Here is a 24,523-nt window from a genome sequence, read left to right as displayed (position 1 = left end):
AGTCTGCTGTGATGCACTGGTCTGCTCCACTCCACTCTACTGAGATATCTTCAACAGTTCAGTTCAGCTCAGCCAGAGAAATCTTCCTTCTTTCCTGGAAGGAGGAAGTGTACTCCCAAGCTAGAAGGGAACTGGCTTATATATGATATATACAGAAGTCCTCACCCCCTGGTCCCTGATTGCTCCATCTTCATGAAAATGATGGTTCCAAATCCTTGAAGTTTGATTGGTCCAAAAGGTGATGCCCTGATTGGTCAGAATGAAACCGCTCTGCTTGGTTGGTGAAGAAGCTGTGTAGCTCAGATTGGATGGGGAAAGTCTCAGTCCTATTGACTGAAATAGGATTCCAGGACTCCTTTATAAAGGCTGTCTCAGATGGTAGAAACACAGTGCAGGCAGGCAGGTCTGTGTAGACTTCTCCATGAAGTGGTTTGGGTAAGAGGCCCCTGTGTAGAAATGGCTGCTAGGCTGTGGATTTTTTAAATTTTATTAATTTTAGAGAGAGGAAGGTAAAGAGCAGGAGAGTGACAGGAACATGTGAGCCTCTATGTGCCCTAACCAGGGATTAAGCTGGCAACATGCATGCTTTGGGACGACACTCCAACCAACTGAACTATCCGGCCAGGACTGTGTTCTTTTTGTTTTTATAATTTGAGCCCAGTTGGCCACTGAGTACCCTTTTTAGTAGGTATCTTCTTTCCTAGGGCCCACACACTCCTGTGACTTATTTGTTCATATCCTGTTTGTCTCTTTACTTTTGGGTGGTTCCTTTTCTTATTTCATTTAGCATAATGTCCTCAAAATTTATCTGCGTCATATGTGCCAGAAATTCTTTCCTTTTAAAGACTGAATAATTCCATTATATTTAACCAGGTTTTTAAAATTCCACTCCTGTGACTTGCCTGTCATATCCTGTTTGTCCCTTTACTTTTGGGCGGCTCTAATTTTTACTGATATTTGGGAGTTCTTCCTTTCTCTGTCTTTCTTTTTAATGGAGGGCTTTACAAATTTGCATGTCATCCTTGTGCAGGGACCATGCTAATCTTCTCTGTATTTCGATTTTAGTATATGTGCTGCCAAAGTAATCTCTACCCATTAAACCGTTATTCCTTTTCTCTGTGCCACACCCCTGCCCTGCCCCTGGCAACTATCAATTTGCATTATACTTTTATAGGTTTAGCTAGGCTGGATATGTGATATATTAATAAAAGGAATCATAAAAAGTGACCTTTTTTGTCTAATCTCTTTCACTTGGTGTAATGTTTTTGAGGTTCATCCATGTTGTAGCATTTGTATTTCTTTTTTATGGCTGAATAATATTCCATTGTATGGATGGACTAGTTTATCCATTCACCTGTTGATGGATATTTGGGTGGTTCCCATTTCTTGGCTATTGTGAATAGTGCTGCTTTGAACATTCATGTACAGCAAGATTTTGTTTGAGTCCCTGTTTTCAGCTGGGCCATATGGTAACTCGCTTTAGCTATTTGAGGAGCTGCCAAACTGTGTTTCACAGTGACTAACCATTATACTTCCAACAATGTATGAGAATCATTCCAATTTTTCCACATTTCACCAACACTGGTTATTTTATTTTTTTGTTATATCCATCCTTATGGATATAAAGTGGTATCTTGTGGTTTTGATTTACATCGACTATCCTTTAATTTGTTGAACATTTTTTCATGTACTTGTTAGCTACCTGTATATATTCTTTGGAAAAATGTCAAGTCCTTTGCCCTTCCTTTACTTGGGTTTTTTTAGTTGTTGAATTATATGAATTATAGGAGTTCTTTTTTTTTCAGAGACAGAGAGAGGGACAGATAGGGACAGACAGACAGGGAGATGAGAAGCATCAATTCTTCGTTGTGGCACCTTAATTGTTCATTGATTGTTTTCTCATATGTGCCTTGACCAGGGGGTGGGGGCTATAGTAGAGTGAGTGACACCTTGCTCAAGCCAGCGACCTTGGCTCAAGCCAGTGACCTTGGGCTTTAAGCCAAAGATCTTTGAGCTCTAACCAGTGACCCTGTGCTCAAGCCAGTGAGCCTGTGCTCAAGCTGGATAAACCCGCACTCAAGCCTGCGACCTCGGGGTTTTGAACTTGGGTCCTCCGTGTCCCAGTTTGACACTATCCACTGCACCACTGCCTGGTCAGGCTATAAGAGTTTTTTATATATTCTGGATAGTAGGCCCTTTTCAGATATATAGCTTGCAAATACTTTCTCCTATATTGCATGTTATCTTTTGCATATCCCCTTAAATTTTAAAAAAATTAGATTTCTTGGGGTTACACTGGTTAAATGTATATAGCTTTCAAGTGTACAGTTCTATGATACATTGTCTGTGTATGCATTGTGTCCATCATTCAGTCATTTCCTTCTGCCCATGCACACTGACCACCTCTACTCCTCACTATCCCCAGCCCCACTTTCGCTCTGGTAACCACCATATGTTGTGCTATGAGTTTTTGGTTGTTCATTTATTGCTTTCTGTTTTATATCCCAAGAGTGACATCATATGGTTCTAGACTGTGTATCCTTTTTTTAAAATTTTTTATTCAGTTAGAGGATGGGAGGCAGAGACAGACTCCTGCATGCGTCCCAACTGGGATCCACCTGGCAAGCCCACTAGGGGGCGATGCCCTGCCCATTTGGGGCATTGCTCTGTTGCTTAGCAACTGAGCTCTTCTTAGCACCTGAGGTGGAGGCCATGGAGCCATCCTCAGCGCCTGGGGCCAATTTGCTCTAATTGAGCCATGGCTGCAGGAGGGGAAGAGAGAGAAAAAGAGAGGTGAGGGGGAGGGGTAGAGAAGCAGATGGGCACTTCTCCTGTGTGCCCTGACCAGGAATTGAACCCTGGACATCCACACACTAGGCCAATGCTCCACCACTGAGCCAAATGGCCAACACGCATATCCCTTTTAAACTGTTTTTATTAATAATGTATCTGTCACATCTCACAACTTCAAAAGTTAGAACAGTGATTCAATTTATATCTGCCTGAATTCCATTCCCCTGCATCCCCAAATCAAAGGTAATGTATTAGTCTTCTGAATTTTCTATTTTGTTAATTAAAGAAATACAGTAGCCTGACCTGTTGTGGCACAGTGGATAAAGCATCATCCTGTAATGCTGAAGTCCCCTGTTCGAAGCCCCGAGGTCACTGGCTCTGAGCACTGGCTCGTCATTATGGGGTCACTGGCTTGATCAGAGAAACATCCATACAATCCCAAAAGCTTGTCAGCTTGAGAGCAGGGTCGCTGGCTTGTGTGTGGGATCATACATATGACCCCAAGGTCGCTGGTTTGAGGCCAACATCACTGGCTTGAGCAAGGAGACACTGGCTTGCCCTGTCAAGGCATGTATGAAAAACAATGGGTGAAAAACTAAAGTGAAGCAACTATGAATTGATGCTTCTTATCTCTCTCACTCTCTCAAAAAAAATAATGAAAGAAAGACAGTAGTAACCCTTTATGCATGGTTTTGCCTTCTGAGGTCTCAGTTACTTGTGATCATCTGTAGTAACAAAAATATTAAATGGAAAATTCCAGAAATAAACCAAGCATGGAATTTATAGGATTTGGTAAAATCTGTAATTTCAGGCATCCGCTGGGGATTTTGGATATGGGGGTACTGTAGTTCTACTAGACATTTATGCCTACCAATACATTATTTTGTTTGATCTGCTTTTGAACTTTGTAAAATAGTCAACAATTTTATGTGATGCTGAGTGGTTTTCCAAGTGATTGTACCAGTTTACACGCTCCTCTGTAATATGTGATTCTTACTGACCTCCATCTTCTCCATTTGTTTTATCCAGTTTCTTTATTTTTGCCAATCGAATGGGTTTAAAATGGTATTTGTCTTGCTTGGCATTATTCCTATTCTGAATGAGATTGAGTGAGGGTGTCTTTGTGTTTATTGGCCGTGTCTTCTCTTCTCTAAGTGTGCATTGTGTCTTTTTTTCTATATATTTTCCTTTTAAGTTGGCTGTCCTTGCCTTAGTGATTTGTAGGCATACCCGGGAGATCTAGATGTATCTTGAGAGATAAAGAGAAATGCATTTGTCTTCCCAGGTGTACTGCCCGTTCCCCTCACCAGGGTGCACCATGGCAGTTCCCCTTTCCCTGCAGATCCCACCACCAGAGGGCGCTGTCATAATCACTTTTGCTAGGATAGCTGAAGGGAATTTCATTTGCACTTTTTTTATGTTGAGCATCTTTTTAATTTGCTTCAAGGCCAACTGCATCTTTCCCTTTGAGCAGCCTATTCATCTTCCCACATTGCCTTCCTCTCGGGATCTGCTTTTCTATCTCAACATTTACTTTGTCACATTTCTATTTGAGAATCCTTTTTATACCTTTGTTTTGTTTTGCTCTTCTGTCTCTTGTGCCATTTTTCAGTCTTTTCTCCCTCTTTCTTCCTCCTGGTCCTTCCACCTTCTCACAAGTTCTTCTCTCTGATGCCTCATCCTTTCTTGAACCCCCAAGTCCACTGTCTCTTTGCTCCTAGTTCATTCTCTGCGCAGTGCCTCTTTCCTTCCCGTCATCCCTTCTTGCTCTCTTCCTGTTTGCTTCTTGTTCCCATGCCATCTATCACTCTCCTCTGCTGTTTTTCCCTCTTGTCTTTTTTATTTTAATGGGGTGACATCAATAAATCAGGGTACATATATTCAAATAAAACATGTCCAGGTCATCTTGTCATCCCTCTCGTCTTTATAGTCCCTTCCCAACCTCTTGAACACCTTTTTCTTAAATCTCTTTCCCTCTGTCCTTGTGTGTCTCAGTGAAGAAGAGACCTTTCTCCTCTCTGCCATTCTCTCATTTGTTTGCACAGAAGACAAGACCCACCCTTTCTCTTGTCTTCCCTCGTGTCCCTCAGCCTAGTCTTGGCTCAGCTGTCTTCTCTGTCTCTCTTAACTCCTTTCCTTCTTACAGGGCCTCCTCTCCTAGCCATTTATTCTCTCAGATCTCTTCCTTTTGTACCCTCTTTTTTCTTTCTCTCAAGATCTGTCCTCTGTCTCTTAACACATTTCCTCTCTCCTCTGTCGCCACACAGCACCTGTCCCCTGCCATCTCCTACTTCTTTTGTTTCTATAACTCACTTCCTTTTTGTTGTTTCCCTGAAGGCAGCATGTTCTGGTCCTGCATGGATCCTTGTGGCTCTGATTTCTGGGGTATGGGACACAGTGCCTCAGCCTATCTCAGCTAGCGAAGAGGGGGGCACCTTCCTGCAGAGCTCTGGAAGAGAAAGTGACCTACCCAGGTTGACCCTTGGGAAGCCCATGGGAATATCCCCAATTGTAGGCCCTATTTCTCTGTTTCTAGGGAGGCCTGGGATGCCATGAGGGTGAGGTCTTGCCAGCACTGAGCACAGGCTGCAAAGATAGGCATGAGCCTCCCCTTTGCCCTTTTGCTTGGCCTTGGACCTCTGTGACCTGAGGCAAAGTCATCTGTAAGCTGTGTCTGTGAATAGCCGTCTAAAGGCTGCCCTGGGGTAGAAGGAGGTGGCTTGGCTAAGGCATAGGCTGGACAGGGATTTGCCTGGGGGAGTTTCCAAATGTTGCTTATTGTCTGTGACCCCTGGGTCTGGGCATATGACTTGGGGTGAGAGTGTTCCATCAGTGGGGTATATAAAGTCCTGGCTTCCTTGGGGTCTCCAAGGAGCTATGACAGGGACACAAACTCTGAGGCATAGAATTTGGCTCTCTTCAAGTTTTATTGTGCCCCTCTTGGCCTGGGGCTCTTCAGTCCCCAGGCTTCAGTCTGGTGATGGCTCTGGCAAGCTGCAGCACCCTGCTGCTGCCCACCCCCCAGCTGTCTAGTGGCCCAAGGGAGTATAGGCAGAAGGAAGGGGCTGGAGACATATCATCGGCCCTCCCCGCACTTGGGGTGGGGCCCTCCTAGTCTCCACCGAGTTGGCTGGAAGGCTGCCAGTCCAGCTGCTCCAAATCCAAAGCACTGGGGCAGCTCCTCACAGCCAGTCCTCAGCCAGCTACGTGGCCAACATGTGCCCATTGGCCGGCTGCCCAGCTGCCCGGCTCCGAGGGCCATCAATGGGGGCCATTCTGGGCTCCTGAGCTGCCCCATTCTTGAGCTGCGGATGCTCCTGGGCTTCCTCCCCTTCACTTGAGTCAGACTCCTCCACATCACTGCGAACATCCTTCTCCATCTGGGGAACAGGGAGTGGGCACAAGGCTGGGGCTGGGCTGGGCTGGGGCTCCAGGTTGGCGCATGGGAGCTCACCCTTGCCCAGTCTTACCTGGCCTTTTTTTGTGAAGCTGTAGATCATACGAAGAATAAGGCAAGACCAGAACACGTGCAGCAGCTGCAGCATCACCAGAAGTGAGTTGAAGAAGTAATAGCCAAAGAAGGGACCCGAGTTGGCGATGGAGTCATAGTAAGTAGTATAGAGGATCCTGAGGCAAGTGGGGAGGCAGGCAAGTGGGGAGGCAGGCAGGTGGAAAGGTGGGCTTTACCGACAGCTCTAGTCCCCAGTCCTAGGAAGCTCTAACTTGTGTGACCTTCCCTGCTCTAGAACCTTCAGTGGCTCCCCACAGTCCCCCAGAGTAATATCTATGCTATTCAGCTGGGCATCTAAGTGCCTCATCACACTTGGTTATGTTAAATGAGTAGGTCGCACAAGCTTACCAACTGGCCCGTGCACAACGTGAACCTCAAAGGAAGCACTTAGTATTCTAGTGGCTCTCCTCAATGGTCCTTTTACACCTCTCTTCTCAGGTCCTTTTCTTCCCTCACTCAGCAGGCTCTGACCCCCAGCTGCTGTCACCCAAATCAGCTGTAAGGTAACCAGGGCCCCGCTGGCTCGTGCAGCAGGCTCCCTGCTGTCCTTTCCTCATGTGCCTTCAGGGACTCGCACTCCTCACTTCATGGCTGCTCCCTCTGCGTCTCCTCTGCAGCTGCCCTGACCTGCAAGCATCAGGGGCACTGGGACTGGCCTGCTGTCCACACCTGCTCCCTGAAGGACCCTGTCCAGTTTTGTGGCTGCAAACACTGAACATTCACATCTCCCCAAGCTAGTGTGCTCACTGTTTCCTCTCTGAGTTTTCTGGGGGAGGCCTGGAGGCCCCTCAAACTCAGCACAGCTAGAGCTGAATTCCTGATTCTCAAGGAACAACTGTGAGCTCATAACAATTTCATGACCTGTGAGTCATTCCAGAGTCCACTTACTATCTCACCTGGACCAGCTCAGTGGCGTCTGCTGCAGCCACCCAGCTCCAGGGACAGAAGCTGCACATCTAGGCTCTCACCTGCTGTTCCCTCTGCAGCCACCAGAGGGCACTTGTGATCCGTTGAGTCAGGTCCTTTCTCTGCACTACTCGGAACCCTCCCCTTCATTTAGGATTAACAACCCAAGGCCTCCCTGTGATTTTATTTTATTTTTATTTTTATTTTTGTATTTTTCCGAAGCTGGAAACGGGGAGGCAGTCAGACAGACTCCCGCATGCGCCCAACCCGGATTCACCCGGCATGCCCACCAGGGGGCGATGCTCTGCCCATCTGGGGCATGGCTCTGTTGCAACCAGAGCCATTCTAGCGCCTGAGGCAGAGGCCATAGAGCCATCCTCAGTGCCTGGCCTAACTTTGCTCCAATGGAGTCTTGGCTGCAGGAGGGGAAGAGAGAGAGAGAGAGAGGAAGGAGAGGGGGAGGGGTGGAGAAGCAGATGGGCGCTTCTCCTGTGTGCCCTGGCCGGGAATCGAACCCGGGACTCCTGCACGCCAGGCCGACGCTCTACCACTGAGCCAACCTGCACAAGCTGTCTGGTCCCCTCCCTGCCCTCATATTCTTCTCCCTCTCTCTCCTTAGCTCACTCTGCTCTTGCCATATGGGCCTCCTTGCTGCTTCTCCAATGTGTCAGGCAAAATCCAGCCTCAAGGCTCTTGCTCATGCTGTTACCACTGCAGAGAATACTTCTGCTGTGACTAGTACTGTTCTCTCCCTCAGTTTATTGCAGTCTTTATGAATGCTATCAGTGATACCTTCCCTGGCCATCTGTGTTAATTCCAACTACCCACACACTTCCTGTGCCTGACTTTCTTTTCTCTTGAACACTACCACCACTCCCTTACACACTATATACACCTTGTTTGCCTTATTTATCCCCCAATTATCAGCTCCATGTGTACGGTGTTGGGGACTGAAAGCCAACAGGGTCTTTGCAGTTTAGATTTTTGGGGGACAGAGGTGTGGGGAAGTGGCAGTAAGCTGACAGTCTGCCCAACACCCCACCTCACTTGTTCTGTGAAGTTGCTAAAGGCTATTTTGCTATGGTGCTGGATTGTTTATACCAGTGGTAGTCAACCTGGTCTCTACCACCCACTAGTGGGCGTTCCAGCTTTCATGGTGGGCGGTAGCAGAGCAACCAAAGTATAAATAAAAAGATAGATTTAACTATAGTAAGTTATTTTATAAAGATTTATTCTGCCAAACTTAGCAAAAATCCAACATTAAGTACTTATATGCTTTAACTTGCTGTAACTCTGCTTTATAAATTTTATAAAGTAATTTCCCTACTTTATAAATCACCATTACTGTGGAACTGGTGGGCGGTTAGAAAATTTTACTACTAAAATAGATACAAAAGTGGGCGGTAGGTATAAAAAGGTTGACTACCCCCGGTTTATACTCATCCTTCCCCTCATGTCCCTTGGAAAGACTGGAGGCAAGTTTCTTTTATCCTTTGTCTTGTGAAGTTAACATGTTATGTATGGTGGAGGTTTTCAGCACTTGTTAGAATTCTTGGGTTGCCTTGGAAATGTGATCAGAGATCTCTTTGATTTGCTAATGGCCTGATTTTGCCCTATAAATAAAGCAGGAAGCGGGTGTGGAGGCTGCTCTGTTCTTGCCATCAGCATTGCAGAGGCCTCCCAAGCCCATCCTTTTTCTCTAAGCCTATTTTCTTAATTCCACGCTGTTCCCACTCAGGACCTGGAATCACTAGCTGCGCTGGCTCGCAGCAGAATGGAGATCTTCACATTGCTCCCTATGCTCTGAGAGGCTCAGTAAATATACTGAGTAAAGACTGTAGTGAGCTGGTCACTGATCCTGCCATCCATTCCATGCTCCTCATTCTCCTAAATGAGGACTGAGCCCAGTTTTTTGTCTCATTCAACCTTTGGGCCTTATACGGTGGCCATATGCTGTGCCCTGGGCTGGGAACACAACACCCTTCTTTGCTTCCTCCTGGCCAACACCCCCTGCACGAGGGTGAGGCAGACCTAGATCCTAGTTGTGCCCACCCACCTCCCCAGCCCTAGAAGGCTGGAAGGCTGACTCACTGGGTGGGGAAGAGCACAAGGCGAGTGTAGAAGAAGACCAAGGAGAAGATGATGAAGAGAGAATTGCACACTCGCCGCTGGTATGCATAGTTGAACATCTTACAGGCCTGGGGAAGATAGCAGAGAGAGAAGGACTCAGTGGGTGGTAGTGGCAGGAAGGTGGTGGAAGAGGTGGGAAGAGGTAGGAAGAGGTGGGGCCTCTTTTCTAGGAGAAGGTACCTTGGGGTGAAGCCTTATCTCCAGGAATTTCCTAGAAAGATACAAGTTGGTCTCTAAGTGAGAAACTTCAACTCCTTGGAAGAGAAGAGATGGCAGGGTCTCACCTTCCAGGAAGACATTGGGCCTGGGACTCATCTCCCAGGAAACCTTAATAGGACAGGGTCTCTTCTCCCAGGAAAGCTTTGAGGGCGGGGCCTCCCATCAGTGGAAGCCTGACTGAGGTGGGGCCTCATCTCCAGGGGCACCTGGGAGGGCGGGGGATCACTGCGGACAGGAGCGGGCTGGGCCTACCTCCAGCAGGTAGTCCGCAGAGTCATGCAGCAGCAGCACCAAGGAGCCAATGCGCAGCAGGTTTGCACTGTAGGAGAAGACGATGAGGGTGATAGTCACCAGGTGGTGTGCCACCTGTTCCTTGAAATCCTGCAAGAGATGGCGAGTCACGGCCAGGACCAGGCTGGGTGGCCGGGGAGCACTGTCAGGGGGATGGTTGGCACCACGCTTCCTGCCTTAGGTACCAGGGACTCTCCAGGTGTCGGGGTGAGGCCATCCTTCCCCAACTGAAACTGAATCATGACTCTCCGAGGACATCACTTCCCCACCTGGACCCATGGCCAGGCCTCACCTTGCGCCTGATGTCGAAGGGCAGTGTGATCAGCAGGGAGATGTAGAAACTCAGCTCGAGGAGATACCAACAGTACAGGGTAGACTGCAGGGGCTGGGACAGGCAGAGTGCAGGGTTAGCTGGAGGGAGGGGAAACTCCCTTGGGCTCTCCCCAATTTGCTCAAAACCAGGACAGTTGAATTCCAATGAGCCAAGAAGGTGTGAGCTTCCTATCACTGGTGGTAATCAAGGGTAGTAGTTGGGGTTTTTTTTGTATTTTTCTGAAGTTGGAAACGGGGAGGCAGTCAGACAGACTCCCGCATGCGTGCAACTGGGATCCACCCGGCACGCCCACCAGGGGGCGATGCTCTGCCCATCTGGGGCATGGCTCTGTTGCAACCAGAGTCATTCTAGCGCCTGAGGCAGAGGCCACAGAGCCATCCTCAGCGCCCTGGGCCAACTTTGCTCCAATGGAGCCTTGGCTGTGGGAGGGGAAGAGAGAGACAGAGAGGAAGGAGAGGGGGAGGAGTGGAGAAGCAGATGGGCGCCTCTCCTGTGTGCTCTGGCCGGGAATTGAACCCGGGACTCCTGCACGCCAGGCCGATGCTCTACCACTGAGCCAACCGCCCAGGGCTCAAGGGTAGTAGTTTTGTGCCAGCTCCTGTCCAAGTTTCCTTACAGGGAAGGCAGAAATAGACAGTGGGACTCAGAGGGGTGATTAAAAGTGTCATGTCCAGGTTTGGCTCTGCTGTCTTTGGCCACAGGAACTCTGACCACCTCCCAATCTTCCCTCTAGTCTCCAGGCACCCCTGCCACTCACCTGCTTTGGGTAATTGTCCCAGCACTTTGCTGGCCTCCACAGCCATGGCTCCTGGGGGGACACAGTCGTTTGAGGCTGCCTGAAGATCAGACCCCAGCCCTCCACCCCAGGCCCGGGGTTTCCTTGGGGTTCCCCAGCCCTGTTTCCCACCTGGTTACATCTCTGCCCTCATTCAAGACAAGGGGCTCAATCACAGCTAGACCCCCAGCCCCAACCACAGCAGGTCCCAACAGGCTCCCGTTGAGGGGACATCTGCCACGACCTTTCTCCCTTCTCTGTGCACATGCTTTTCCCTCTGCCACACTGTTCCACACCCCCTCACCCCAAGCCAGGCTCGGCACATAGTAGGTGCTTGTGGGACAGGCGGAGGGCCAGCAAGAAGTCAAGAACACTCACGTGGTAGAGGACCGAGAGGCCACCAAAAAAGGAGCACAGATAGAAGACAAACCGCCAGCTGCAGACAGGGAGAGGGCCTGTGAGGTGAGGCCGCTGCTGACTGAGCAGACCCCTTCCCCTTCTCCCAGCCCCACCCCAGGCGGACCTGGCCTCACAGAACTTCTTGGTCAGGCAAGGCCGGTCCTGGTTCCGGCGTCTTCGGAACCAGCATTGGGTCTGCTGCAGCGTGAGGCCACACTGGGTGGCCAGTACAGCCATCTGAGGCTGGGGAGAGGGTGATGGAGGCCAGGTCACAGAGATGGTTTCCCACTCCTGTTCCAGGCCAGGTGGGACCCAGCTCTGCTACCCCCTTCCCTGCAACCTCAGACCTCATCTATGGGGTTGTGACCTATAGAAATAGGAGAGTACTGCGGTATGGGGTGAGGCCTCTCAAAGCAGGACCATGAGAACCCAGCCTTGTTCGCAGGACAGGCAGATGACTGATAGGCACTGGGATTAAGTAAGGGGCTGGGGGATGGAGCAGCTCCCCACAGAGGTTTTCCTGTACCCCTCTAGAACAGTGCCTACCCTACTCCAGATGTGCAGCTGAGACGCTGTCACCCACCCCTACCTGCAGAGGGTGACTGACTGACAAGGGACAGGGATTACAAGGCTCTATCCTGCAGGTGCTGCACCACCCCCGTCAGGGTAGGAAGCCCTGTCCTCTTCCCCTTCCCCTAAGGACCCAGCCAGATCCTGCCTTCCAAGCAGTCACACCATGGACAGGAATTGAGGGAGGGTCACATGACTGCAGAACCCCAGAACAGTCAGGCCTCCAGTCTTCCCCAGAACAGGAGTTCCCTAGACTTCCCTGGGCTTTCTCCGTTCCCAGAAAGGGGCCACACACCACCCCCAGGGCCCACAGACACAGCAGTCCTGCAGGCAGATAAGGAGGAAGAGGCCCTTACCTCGGCGGGTCTCCATCCTTCTGTGAGGAAATGTTTCTCCAGTGTGACGTTGGGTTTCACCAGCCTCCTGGCCTGATCCCTCACACCCAGCCACCGGCTCAGGGGCAGGCCGATGAGTCTGGTGCAGGGGACACAGGGCTCATCAGTCCAGGTGAGAAGGGACGTACGTGCTACAGGCGGGGAAACTGAGGCTCAGCAGGGCCAGATTGTGTCCTGGAACGCTGGGGGATGGCCTGGCTGCTGCACTAGACTGGACAGAGAGAGGCAGCCGGACTGGCCTTCCAAATGGGGGTGTGAGGTTGACCTCTGGGGCACCTAATCACCTTCATTCACTCTAGTCCCAGACTAGGGTCAGAGTCCCCTCAGTGCTGGTCGCACGGTGGCCTGTATCCTAGTCTGGACCTCACTAGGCTTGGGGCTCCTGACCAGCAGGAGCAGGTCTGCTCCCTCCCCCCTCTCAGGCCTCTTCCCGGCCCAGCCTTATCCACTCCAGGGTCCACATTTGGTGGAGCTGAACTCTGGTCAATCACATTTCCCACAAGGGGGCTCCCAAGGATAGGAGTCAGGACTAAATTTTATATCTATCATTCTAACATCACTGCTTCATGTGGGGAAACTGAGGCTCAGGGCATCCCTGCAAGGAACTCATCCCAGACTCAATCGCGAAGGTGGAAAGGTACACATCAACACTTGTTGAGTGCTTATGATCTGTTAAGATTATGCACATAACCTATTATCATCGTCCCCACTGTCCCAATGGGCAAACTGAGGCTGAAAGGTCAGAAATGTACCCAAGTGACACAGCCAGTGAGTGGCAGACTTGAACTACAAACCCATGACCCGCTTTCTCTTAATAAGGGGAAACCCTTGCCTCCCACCCCACTTTGGGGTATGATAGCACTCCCACTTCAGTTGGGGCCATCAGTTAAATTTGCAAACCCCCCTTCAGGCCACGGTAGTGAGCCTGGGCACACCCCTTCCAATGCTCCCCACCCTGGTGGGCAAGCAGATCCACCCATCAAGGCCTGGCTGATTGGGCCCCCCAGAACTGCCCAGGAGAAGCCTCGGTCCCTGCTGGCCTACTCACTGTCTGATCTCAAGCAGCTCACTTGACCTCTCTGTGCAGAGGCGGATTTAACGGTGGGCGCACTGGGCATGCGCCCTGGGCCCCAACTTCTGAAAGGCCCTGCAAAATCCCAATTTTACACCTTTTTCTAATGTAAGGGGCCCAATATTTTCTTCTGCACCTGGGGCCTCAACCGACCTTAATCCGCCTCTGTCTCTTGTGCCTCTGTTTCCTCTTCTGTAGAATGGGGATGATAACAGTACCACCTCTCAGGGTGGCATTGAGGGTAAAGTGGGTTAAGATGCATCAACTGCTCAGAGCAGTGCTTGGCACCAAGTGCTTAAAGGGTGCCTGTTAAATAAATACATCAGTGGATGCTCCCTAGGGCCCCTATGTCTAGGGAGTCCATACCCAGGAAGCCCTTTATGAGTGGGAGAAACAAAGTAAGATACAGAACACTTCCATCCCTGTGGTCCGGCCAAGGCAGAGGAGAAGGCAGACCCAAAGTAGCTAGAGGGAGTTAAAGGCTCTGTGGGGGGAGGAGCAGGGCAGGCTTCCCTGGAACCCAGGCTTAAAGGAGCCGCAAGGGAGTATGTGCAAAGGCCAGGTGGCCGCCAACATGGAGAACCAGCAGTGGGTGTGAGGAGTGGAGGAGAAAGTGCACAGGGAGAAAGGGGACCAGAAGGGGTCCTCAGCCTCAAAGGAACCTTTGTGGGGTACAGTATGGAGGCCACATGTGAAAAGGTGGGACTACCTGAGACAGGGAGGGGTGGGGAACCCCAGGAGAGATGCCCACACCCAGAAGGACAACCAAAGAAAGAGGAAGAAACCCAGTTTTTTGTTTTTTGTTTTTTACAGAGATAGAGGGTCAGAGAGAGGGATAGATAGGGACAGACAGACAGGAACAGAAAGAGATGAGAAGCATCAATCATCAGTTTTTTGTTGCGACACCTTAGTTGTTCATTGATTGCTTTCTCATATGTGCCTTGACCACGGGCCTTCAGCAGACCAAGTAACCCCTTGCTCGAGCCAGAGACCTTGGGTCCAAGCTGGTGAGCTTTGCTCAAACCAGATGAGCCCGCACTCAAGCTGGTGACCTCAGGGTCTCGAACCTGGGTCCTCGGCATCCCAATCCGACGCTTTATCCACTGTGCCATCACCTGGTCAGGCAAAAACCCAGTTCTGAGTAGTGTCTGGGTCACCTGAGAAATGACTGAAGAGCCACTGGGTTTGGCAATAGGGAGACTGCTGGGAGGGCAGGTGGCATGCACTCAGGGGCTGATGCCAGGCTGCAGGAGGCTGGGGAGGCCAGAGTGCCTATGTGCCCTTCTTTGGCTATTAAAGGCAGTAGGAGGGATGGTGGTGGATGCAGCAATGAGGACCGAGGGTGGTAAGGGTGTGGGACTGGCTTGCCTATAATGAAGGGGAGGAGGAAGGAGTGGGCAGGAGTTCTCTGCTTACTGACTGACCAGCCACTGTAGACCTTCCTCAGTCAGCAAAGTGAGCATATGCTTGCCAAGTCCCCGTTTTTTGAAGATGCTGGCATAACCAGACCAGAGCTGCAGCCGGTGTTCCGATAAAACAGCCATCAGAGACCACGAGAATGTAAGTAGCAGCAGCTGGGGGCAGGTTGGAGGAGGGAGCAATTTGGTTCGGAGCCAGAGACACATTAGGACAAAACCATGCACAAGGCGGCAGCCTGGGACCAGCACCGCACACACCAGCCGCGACAGGCACTTACCTCTCGAAGGTGAAGCGCATGGCTACCAAGGCCAGTGCCAGGGGCAGGGCGGCCAGCATGTCCTGGGGGTGGGCGTAGACCAGGCCGTCTCGGTCCTCCAGTTCAGCCCACGTGCTATTGGGTGGGAGCCAGAACCTGTCCTGCCACAGCCACTTGTTCAGACTGGACCACATCCTGTGGACAGAGGTCCAGTTAAGAGTGAGTTCAGCATGTAGGACGGAGGAGCCTATCACTTGGCCCTCATTCCCCCAGTGCCTGGCAACCTGGAGTTTATTACAGCCAGTGTTAAGGATAAACTTGGGCTATAAAGGGCACGTTCAGGCAAATGACTTCAACTTTCGCTGAACTCGAGTTCTTTTGTAAGACAAGGACAGTACTACCCACCTCTCAGCTCAGCCTGGTTAGGCATACAAAGTGCTTAGCCTCACACCTACTGACCCTTAACAGCAAAGCTCATGACAGTAATTATTTTTCTGCACTCTACAGGCAAGAAATTGATGGTCAGAAGTAAAGGGTCATGACTTCAAGTTTTTAAATGTCCAGGAAATTACTGCCATTGTGGGAAGATGCCATGGATGCTGCTCAAAGATGAAGAATTTTTAAAAATCTGGGTCCTGGCGGGTTACTTAGTAGAGCATTGTCCTGGCAAACCGAGGTCATGGGTTTGATCTCTGTTCAGGGAACACATGAGAAGCAACCAGTGAGTACACAACTAAATGGAACTGAGTGGAACAAGTTGATGCTTCTCTCTCTCTCTCTCTCTCTCTCTCTCTTTTCTTTTCTCTCTCTCTCAAATCAATGGAAATTTTTTTTTTAAAGAAATCTTTTTTTTTTTTTTTTGCACTTTTCTGAAGCTGGAAACGGGGAGAGACAGACAGACTCCCACATGTGCCCAACCAGGATCCACCCGGCACGCCCACCAGGAGGCGATGCTCTGCCCCTCCGGGGGCGTCGCTCTGCTGCGACCAGAGCCACTCTAGCGCCTGGGGCAGAGGCCAAGGAGCCATCCCCAGCACCCGGGCCATCCCTGCTCCAATGGAACCTCGGCTGTGGGAGGGGAAGAGAGAGACAGAGAGGAAGGAGAGGGGGAGGGGTGGAGAAGATGGGCGCTTCTCCTGTGTGCCCCAGCCGGAAATCGAACCCGGGTCCCCTGCACGCCAGGCCGATGCTCCACCACTGAGCCAACCGGCCAGGGCCTCAATGGAAAATTTTTTAAAATTAAGTGAAAGGTGAGGAGGCAAAGAGACAGACTCCCACATGTGCCACAATCGGGATCCACCTGGCAAGCCCCCTACCAGGCAATGCTCTGCCCATCTGGGGCTGCTGCTCCATCGGTCAGCAACTGAGCTATTTTAGTGCCTGAGGCGAGGCCATGGAACCATCCTCAGCACCCTGGGTCAGCTTGCTCGAACCATTTGAGCCATGGCTGTGGGAGGGGAAAAGAGGGAGAGAAGCAGATAGTTGCTTCTGTGTGCCCTGACCAGGAATCGAATCTGGGACATCCACATGCTGGGCGATGCTCTACTGCTGAGCCAACTGGCCAGGGCTGGAAAATTTTTTTTTAAAGTAAAAAGAAATACAGAAAATCTGTAATTCCCTCCCTAGCTACCCTTCCCAACGTGAACTGCCCATGAGGTGTGAACGTCAGCTGCCTCGCTTGTTATCCAACCATAGGCGGTAGCTGAGCAAGAGAACCAGTGGAAGACTGACCACTCTGTTAACAGAACAGTAACTAAAGTGAGGTACCTTCCCACTGAGAGCTGCCAGGGACCAGCCCCCATCCACACAGCCCAGCCCTGCTGAGTAGCCCACACAGCTTCTCCCTTTCTCAAGATCTTAAGACAAGTGTGCAGAGCCTCACACCAATCCCCACTTGGAATGTCTGTTCACTTACTTGTTCATTGGTCTAGCCATCTGTCCATCCATCCACCTGTTCATGTGTCCACCCATACATATATCCGTCTACCTATCCATCTGTTCATTTGGTTCACTTCTCCCACCTGTCAGATATCCTCTGGCTGACTTGTACATGCCAGCTTTGACTGCATGTTGAGGACACAGCCAGAAACAAAAGCAGACTCATTCCTGTCTTCATGGAGCTCCCAGCTCAACAGGGGAAGCAATCAATATGCAAACAAACCGATTTGTAAATAAACAAAATAACACAGTGTGATAGGGTCTGGTAGAAAATAAACAGTGGCATTGATTTTAAATGAATTGACCAAGGAAGGTCTCTCTAAAGAGAAACCATATGAGCGGAGACCTAGAGAAGAGGAGGGCCTGGGTTTACACAGAGTAGGGTAGTGGTGGTATAGAGGGGCAATCCAGAGACATAAGCAGCAGGTGCAAAGGCCCTGGGGCAGGTCTCAGTTCTGAGTGCTAGAGTCAGTAAGGTCTGTGTTGCTAAAGCAGAGTAAGTGCAGGGGGAGAGGAGAAGGTGAGAGCAGGGAGGGAACTGGATAGGTTATGCAGAATCTGTTGGCTGTGGGGAAAAAAATTTAGATGTTTTCCTACAACAGAAAAGTTCAAAAAATTTATAGTGAACACCTATATACCCACTGCTAGATCCTACTTTGCTTCATTTGCTTCAATGAACACCTGCCCATGCTTTCATCCATCCCTCTATCTACCCATTAGTCCATCTGATTTTTCTGGATGTATTTTTTTTAAAAGATTTTATTTATTGATTTTCTAGAAGGGGGGTAGTGAAAAGTATCAATTCTTGGTTGCTTCACTTTAATTGTTCATTGCTTGCTTGATTCAGCAAGCCCAGGAGTTTGAACTGGGGACCTAAGCATTCTAGGTTGACACCACCATAGGCCAGGCCTGGATGCATTTCAAAAGAAGCAGCAGATACAAGCCACATTGCCTGACCAGGTGGTGGCGCAGTGGATAGAGCATCAAACTGGGACACGGAGGACCCAGGTTTGAAACCTGGAGGTTGCCGGCTTGAGCATGGGCTCATCGGCTTGAGCGTGGGCTCACTGGCTTGAGCATAGACATGACCCCATGGTCGCTGGCTTGAGCAAAGAATCACTCGCTCTGCTGTAGCCCCCCAGTCAAGGCACATATGAGAAAGCACTCAATGAACAACTAAGGAGACTAAGGAACCACAATGGATAGATGCTTCTCATCTCTCTCCCTTCCTGTCTGTCCCTCTCTGTCCCTCTCTCTGTCTGTCATATACACACACAAAGACACAAGCCACATTATCCTGAAATATCTCAGCATGCAAATCATAACTTGGGTTAAGTATTTGCTTATGGGTTGTTTTTTTTTAATTCAGAGGAGGGGAGGCAGAGACAGATTACTGCATATGCCCTGACTGGGATCCACCCGGCAAGCCCACTAGGGGGCGATACTCTGCCCACCTGGGGCATTGCTCTATTGCTTAGCAACTGAGCTCTTCTTAGCACCCGAGGTGGAGGCCATGGAACCATCCTCAGCGCCTGGCACCAACTTGCTCCAATCAAGCCATGGCTGCAGGAGGGGAGAGAGAGAGAGAGAGAGAGAGAGAGAGAGAGAGAGAGAGAGAAGGGGGAGGGGTGGAGAAGCAGATGGGTACCTCTCCTGTGTGTCCTGACCAGGAATTGAACCCAGGACATCCATACACCAGGCCAATGCTCTACCACTGAGCCAACGGGCCAGGGCTGGGGTTTTTTTTTTCTTTCAAGGTAAATTTTACTAGAGCAAAATGCATCAATCTTAAGTGTAGAGTAGCTCAGTTTTGGCAAATGTGTGTACCTGTGTAACCCAACCTCCTACCACAAACATTCTTGCTTTTCCACAAAGTTCTCTCTTGCCCTTTCTTAGTCAGTCTCCACCTCCTCCATCCAAGGGTCACATCTGTTACAGTTTTTTTATTCCATCTACACTGGGGTGGGTGTCTCAGATGGATGAGAGGGCCCCTCCGGAGGAGGCTCTTTCATCTGTCCCAGAACTGTACAGAAGTGGAACCACAGATTCTGTGTCTGGCTGCTTTCACTCTGTGCTGTGTTTTCAAGACTCATCCATGTTGTTGCACCTACCACAGCAGCTTTCTTTCTTAACAGGGAACCATGGGTACCGCAGGCATACAACAGTTGGCTTCATCCTTTGTTGAGGGGCATCTGGATGCTTCCAGTTAGGGTTAATTATGAGCAAAGCTGTTATGAACAGTCACATCCTACTCTTGTGTGAACAGAAGTTTGCATGTCTCCTGGATCAGGCTGAGGAATGGAATTGCTGGGTCATACGACAGTTGAGTATTTAACTTTATGAGCAACTGCCAAACTGTTTCCCAGGTGGCTGCACCATTTTATACTCCTGCCTGTGCAGTCTAGGGTTTCTGAGGCTCTTGGTTATATTATAGGCAAGATGGCAAGCCATAGGCTGTTGGTTGCCATGCAGGAAGTGGCTGAGGGGAGGCCGGAAGGGGGTGCTGTGGGCTGTCCAGATGAGGTAAGTAGGTGGGCTCAGTGTTGAACAAGACAAGTAGGGGTGGGGGGCTCAGATGTCCCTGTGGACATATGGAGGAGGCAGGAGCTCCTCAGGTCTGGGGCAGGGGTAGGGAAGGCTGAGGTAGGACTTATCAGTGTGTGGCTGATGTTTAAATCTATGGGGATAGATGGAACATTGGCGGGGGAATAGAAGGGGTGAGGGATAAAAGGAACAGCCTGGACCACACTATGGAATCCAGCATTCAGGCATCAGTGAACAATTAGCAGTGGCACCTGCCATTGGACAGTCTGGTGGCGGAGAGGCAAAGGCAGTAGCCTGGCAAATGATCAGGGATGTGCCGCAGTGGCTAGTTTAGACCCACAAGGCTTAGGCAGCCCAGGTAGAATAGAGAGATGGAAAAGTATATGCGAGGACTTTTGCTTGAGTGGTGGATTTCTCTAGCAAAGAAATCATCTCCACTAACAGGCACCGCTGGCTTGATCTCATTCACCTACTGGGACAGGAGGGCACATGCCCAGGTGGCCTTCCTGGCCTCCCACATCCACAACAGGGCATCTCCGGTCTCCTCCTCAGGGTCAGTCCCAACCATCTGGTAGACAGCCCCTCCTCCACTAAGTACAGACTGAAGTGGGCTGGGAGTCCAGGTGCCCAGCCCCATATTCTTCCCCCACAAGGGTGCTAAGAAGGGGGTCCAACTGAAGCCATGGTGCTTGCAAGTCTTGATGAGCTTCAGGGACAAGGGAGAACACACAAGAACAATGACATCTCATAATCGCCTCCATTGATGCACCCAGCCTCAAAGCCCACCATTCATTGCCTGACACTCTGCTTCCATCACACTGTGCAGCTTCACACACATAGCCTTGACAAATGCAGTCCTCTGCCCACAATGCCTATATAATATCTATTGCTCCATGCTGGGTGCTTGAAGGACGCAGAATGGTGGGGAAAGTGGGTAAGGTCTCTGCCCTTGCAGGGCTTGCTCACCTTCCTCTTTTGTCTGGCAAATGCTTTCGAATCCTTTAAAACCCAGTTTAGTTGTCACTTCCTCCTGAAGGTACCTCCTGATTGCCCCAACCTTGGATCCACTTAAAGCACCTTCCCCAGCCCAGCCTCGCTCACTGTGGTGTTGGGAGCTAGCCATGCTGTCAGAGGGGCTGAGTGGTGAAAGGAGGACACAGGACCAGCCTGAAAACCCAGTTCCCTCAGCTACAGCAGGCACAGCCCATTCTGGCCCCCAAGTCATTTTGGAAAAGCACTTTCCAAACCAGAGAGCCCTTCAAAGGGGCTTCATATTGACTTACCCTACCCTGACTGCAGAGGTCTCAGCCCTGCAAGCGCTACTTCTCTGCCACCCTGACATCTGTCCTCCTCCCATGCCCTCCACCCTCTTGATAAAGAAGAGAGACTGGTTTGGGAAGAGAAACGGGTCCAGAGCCCAGCAAAGTGGCTGGAGCTCTAGCTCCAAAGCTCCTGGCCCCGGGGCCTCAACTTCTCCACCCTCCTTGGGTGGGACAGGCCCCTGGCACACAGGGTGGGCTCAGGGGTGGCTGTAAATGGCCATCCATGGCCAGCAAGGCCCAAACTTCTTTCATCCCCAGACCCCCCACCAGATGCTCTCTTCTTGAGGACAGGAAGAAACGGGGCTCAGGGTGGCAGTTCTCGGCAGTCTTTTGGATACCAGCTCCTCCACTCATTCCCTGTGACACTCTGCCTCCCTGGGCATCGGCTGCCCCATCTAAGAAGTGGGTACAGACAGGTCTTCTGCTTTACCACACACATTGCATGCTGGTATAGCAACAGACAGGATTCCTATCTCGCCTGTTTACCAGTCAGGTGGCCTCGGCTGCTGACCTGGCTGCTCTGTGCCTACATTGCCTTATCTATAAAATGGAGTAACAGTAGGCTCTTCCACATAGGGTGACTGTTAGGACACCTGGCATGGAATGGGTGGGAGGCAAAGTTTAGCTACTTATTGTCAGCAGTAGAGAGAAGAGGAGTGGGCTGGGGAGCATTCTGGAAAGGAGGGGTGCCAGCCTGTGGCAGGTTCTGGGTGGTTCTTCCCAAACAGCTCCTGGCCTTGGCAAAGGTGCCTTCCCTTCAAGCTGGTAGCTCATGCTGGGCTCATGCTGGGCTCAGGCACAGCCACAGAGGGGTTATTTCGAGAATGACGGGGGGGGGGCAGTCTGACCAGCCCGAGCCTTCAAGAGAGACTTCATCCCCAGCAGACCCAGCACCATTTGCCCCTGGACCTCCCAGTTTGGTTATGTTTTGAAGCCTCTGGCCTTTTCCCAGCCCTGCCCCTGCCACCTGGAGCCAGACTGGATTATCCTTCTTAGTGGCTAAAAATATGGGGGTGGGGTGGGGGCCAGGGGGTGAGGATTAGGGCTTGGGCTGACAAGAGGAGGAGAGAGAGGATCCCTGGCCACCTCAGGCGTCTGAACGAGCCTGTTCAGCCTCTGTTCTTCTCTGAGCCCTTAGACACCCCAGCAGTGCAGGCTGTGCACTGGTTTCAGTCCAGCTGGTAGACACCCCAGCAGTGCAGGCTGTGCACTGGTTTCGGTCCAGCTGGTAGACACCCCAGCAGGGCAGGCTGTGCACTGGTTTCGGTCCAGCTGGTAGACACCCCAGCAGGGCAGGCTGTGCACTGGTTTCGGTCCAGCTGGTAGACACCCCAGCAGGGCAGGCTGTGCACTGGTTTCGGTCCAGCTGGTAGACACCCCAGCAGGGCAGGCTGTGCACTGGTTTCGGTCCAGCTGGTAGACACTCCAGCAGGGCAGGCTGTGCACTGGTTTCGGTCCAGCTGGTAGACACCCCAGCAGGGCAGGCTGTGCACTGGTTTCGGTCCAGCTGGTAGACACCCCAGCAGTGCAGGCTGTGCACTGGTTTCGGTCCAGCTGGTAGACACCCCAGCAGTGCAGGCTATGCACTGGTTCCAGTCCAGCTGGTAACACAGGACTAGCCTGAGCTGTAAAGTAGGAAATCCATTCAGACTAGATGTCTAGGTCCAGACCATGGACAGACTGACATGCAAGGACACACACAAAATCACCTGTGTGGCCTGACCTGCTGCCTGGAGTCGTCTGACTCCTGCAGCTGGAGGCTCCAGCAAAGAACACATGATATGCTAAGTGGGGATTGTGTGCTGATAACCACAGCTGCTCCTGCACTAGTTCCTTGCTATCCCTCCAGATGGCCCTGGCTCCTCTACTCTGGACCTCTGAGCAGGGTCCCCATGAGGTGCTAATGACCAGAGATGCAGCCAGTCCAGGGGACACTAACATGCTGCTTCCTGCAAAGACCCAAAGAAAGACCCCAGATCCAGGGTTGCACCTTGCCCCATCCTCTCCTATTTAGACACACTCTTACCCTCTACACTCTGGGCCTGTTGATACACTTCCTTCTCCCCAACAGCTCAATTCACTACAACAATGATTTGGTGGGCTTCCGACTCACCAAGCTCATGCTTTCCCCAGGGCCTTTACATGTGTCTCTGTCTGTCTCATCATTCACATCTCAGCTCACTCATCACCTCTACAGAGAAGCCTTCTCAGATCACTGCCAAAGAGGCTACCACCTCAGTCCATCTCCTGACTCTGTTTTCCTTTAGCCCTGACATCTCAGTTGATCTGTTTTCTTATTTACTTGTTTGTCTGCCTCACAAAGGCATGAGTCTCATGCAGGCATGAATATTGTGTTAGTCACTGCTGTGTCTAAAATAAATATTGTTTTAGTCACTGCTATGTGACAGGGCCTGGCACAACATTAGGTACCAACTAAATGTTGAGTGGATGAATGAGTGGGTAGAACAGACACATGGACAGGTGGGTGGATGCAAAGACTTTATAGCTCAAAATTTCTATAAAAAGAAGCCACTTTCTTTTCTTTTCTTTTCTTTTCTTTCATTTTTCTGAAGCTGGAAACGGGGAGGCAGTCAGACAGACTCCCGCATGCGCCCGACCAGGAACCACCCGGCATGCCCACTAGGGGGCGATGCTCTGCCCCTCTGGGGCGTCGCTCTATTGCATCCAGAGCCATTCTAGCGCCTGAGGCAGAGGCCACAGAGCCATCCTCAGCGCCTGGGCCATCTTTGCTCCAACAGAGCCTCGGCTGCGGGAGGGGAAGAGAGAGACAGAGAGGAAGGAGAGGGGGAGGGGTGGAGAAGCAGATGGGTGCTTCTCCTGTGTGCCCTGGCCGGGAATCGAACCCGGCACTCTTGCACGCCGGGCCAACGCTCTACCGCTGAGCCAACCGGCCAGGGCTAAGAAGCCACTTTCTTTAACAGGCAAGGTCAGTTTGATCCCCATAAAGCAGGTGTACTATCTCCACGAAAACTGGGAATTCTGAGGTTCAAAACCAGATGCTACTGAAAACAGGTCACTCAGTCAGCAAGGAAGAGAACCAGGGCCAGAAGCTCCCCAGGGAGGGGAATAGCTTCTCTGTGCCGCCAGGGGGATCAGGCTTATAGGACCCTGTGGAGGCCTCCCCAGGCTTGCTTCTGCCTATCAAGGTTTCCCCAGGGAACAAGCCCCCCTCCTCCCCCTGCAGGCTCAGGGATCTAGGTAAACTGAGTCAGGTATCCTGGCATCCCCAGACCACTGGCCACAACCTCTCACCACAGCCACCCCTCCTGGTTGCCACAATTCCCCTGGTTGCTTCCAAACCCCTAAATTAAACAACCAACACTGGGGCCATGAGGGGCGCTCTACAGCTGCCCATCAGCTGTGCCCCGGGCCGCCTGCCAGGCCTGCTCTCGTGGCAGTGCTCCTTCCCTCCCACAGCTCCGTTCCAGACCCTGCCCTGCCCCACACCCAAGTCCTAGGATGCCCCAAAACCTCCCCTGGTGGTTCAGCCTCCAGACCTTTGCATCAGCCCTTTGCCAGAAATGCTTTCACTCCCTTCACTGGGTCAGTTCTTAACTAGCCTTTCAAGACCTGGATCAGATTCTCCACTTAAGAGACTTTCTTTGCCCTTCCCACCTACGGCAGAGCC

General features: G+C 51.1%; 1 protein-coding gene and 1 pseudogene across 2 annotated transcripts in view; both read right to left on the bottom strand.

Moving 5' to 3' along the window:
- Positions 1-985: 985 nt before the first annotated feature.
- LOC136321680 (U6 spliceosomal RNA) lies at positions 986-1,085 on the bottom strand (annotated as a pseudogene).
- A 4,624-nt stretch (positions 1,086-5,709) lies between these two features.
- The window catches only part of CERS4 (ceramide synthase 4), a 32,129-nt gene continuing 13,315 nt past the window's right edge, over positions 5,710-24,523 (bottom strand). For both annotated transcript variants that reach the window (XM_066266643.1, XM_066266648.1), the window contains exons 2-11: positions 15,092-15,265; positions 12,285-12,402; positions 11,483-11,601; positions 11,338-11,395; positions 10,942-10,992; positions 10,143-10,235; positions 9,812-9,940; positions 9,302-9,408; positions 6,264-6,420; positions 5,710-6,173 (exon numbers count right to left, since the gene is read on the bottom strand). In XM_066266643.1, coding sequence (XP_066122740.1) covers positions 5,997-6,173; positions 6,264-6,420; positions 9,302-9,408; positions 9,812-9,940; positions 10,143-10,235; positions 10,942-10,992; positions 11,338-11,395; positions 11,483-11,601; positions 12,285-12,402; positions 15,092-15,264 — 1,182 coding nt within the window. In that variant the 5' untranslated portion in view covers position 15,265 and the 3' untranslated portion in view covers positions 5,710-5,996. The remainder of the gene's footprint in view (positions 6,174-6,263; positions 6,421-9,301; positions 9,409-9,811; positions 9,941-10,142; positions 10,236-10,941; positions 10,993-11,337; positions 11,396-11,482; positions 11,602-12,284; positions 12,403-15,091; positions 15,266-24,523) is intronic.

The sequence above is a fragment of the Saccopteryx bilineata genome, chromosome 1 (assembly GCF_036850765.1).
Source record: "Saccopteryx bilineata isolate mSacBil1 chromosome 1, mSacBil1_pri_phased_curated, whole genome shotgun sequence".
Taxonomy (NCBI): Eukaryota; Metazoa; Chordata; class Mammalia; order Chiroptera; family Emballonuridae; genus Saccopteryx; species Saccopteryx bilineata.
Note: the sequence above shows the minus strand (reverse complement) of the source record. Positions and strands in the feature narration are given on the sequence as shown.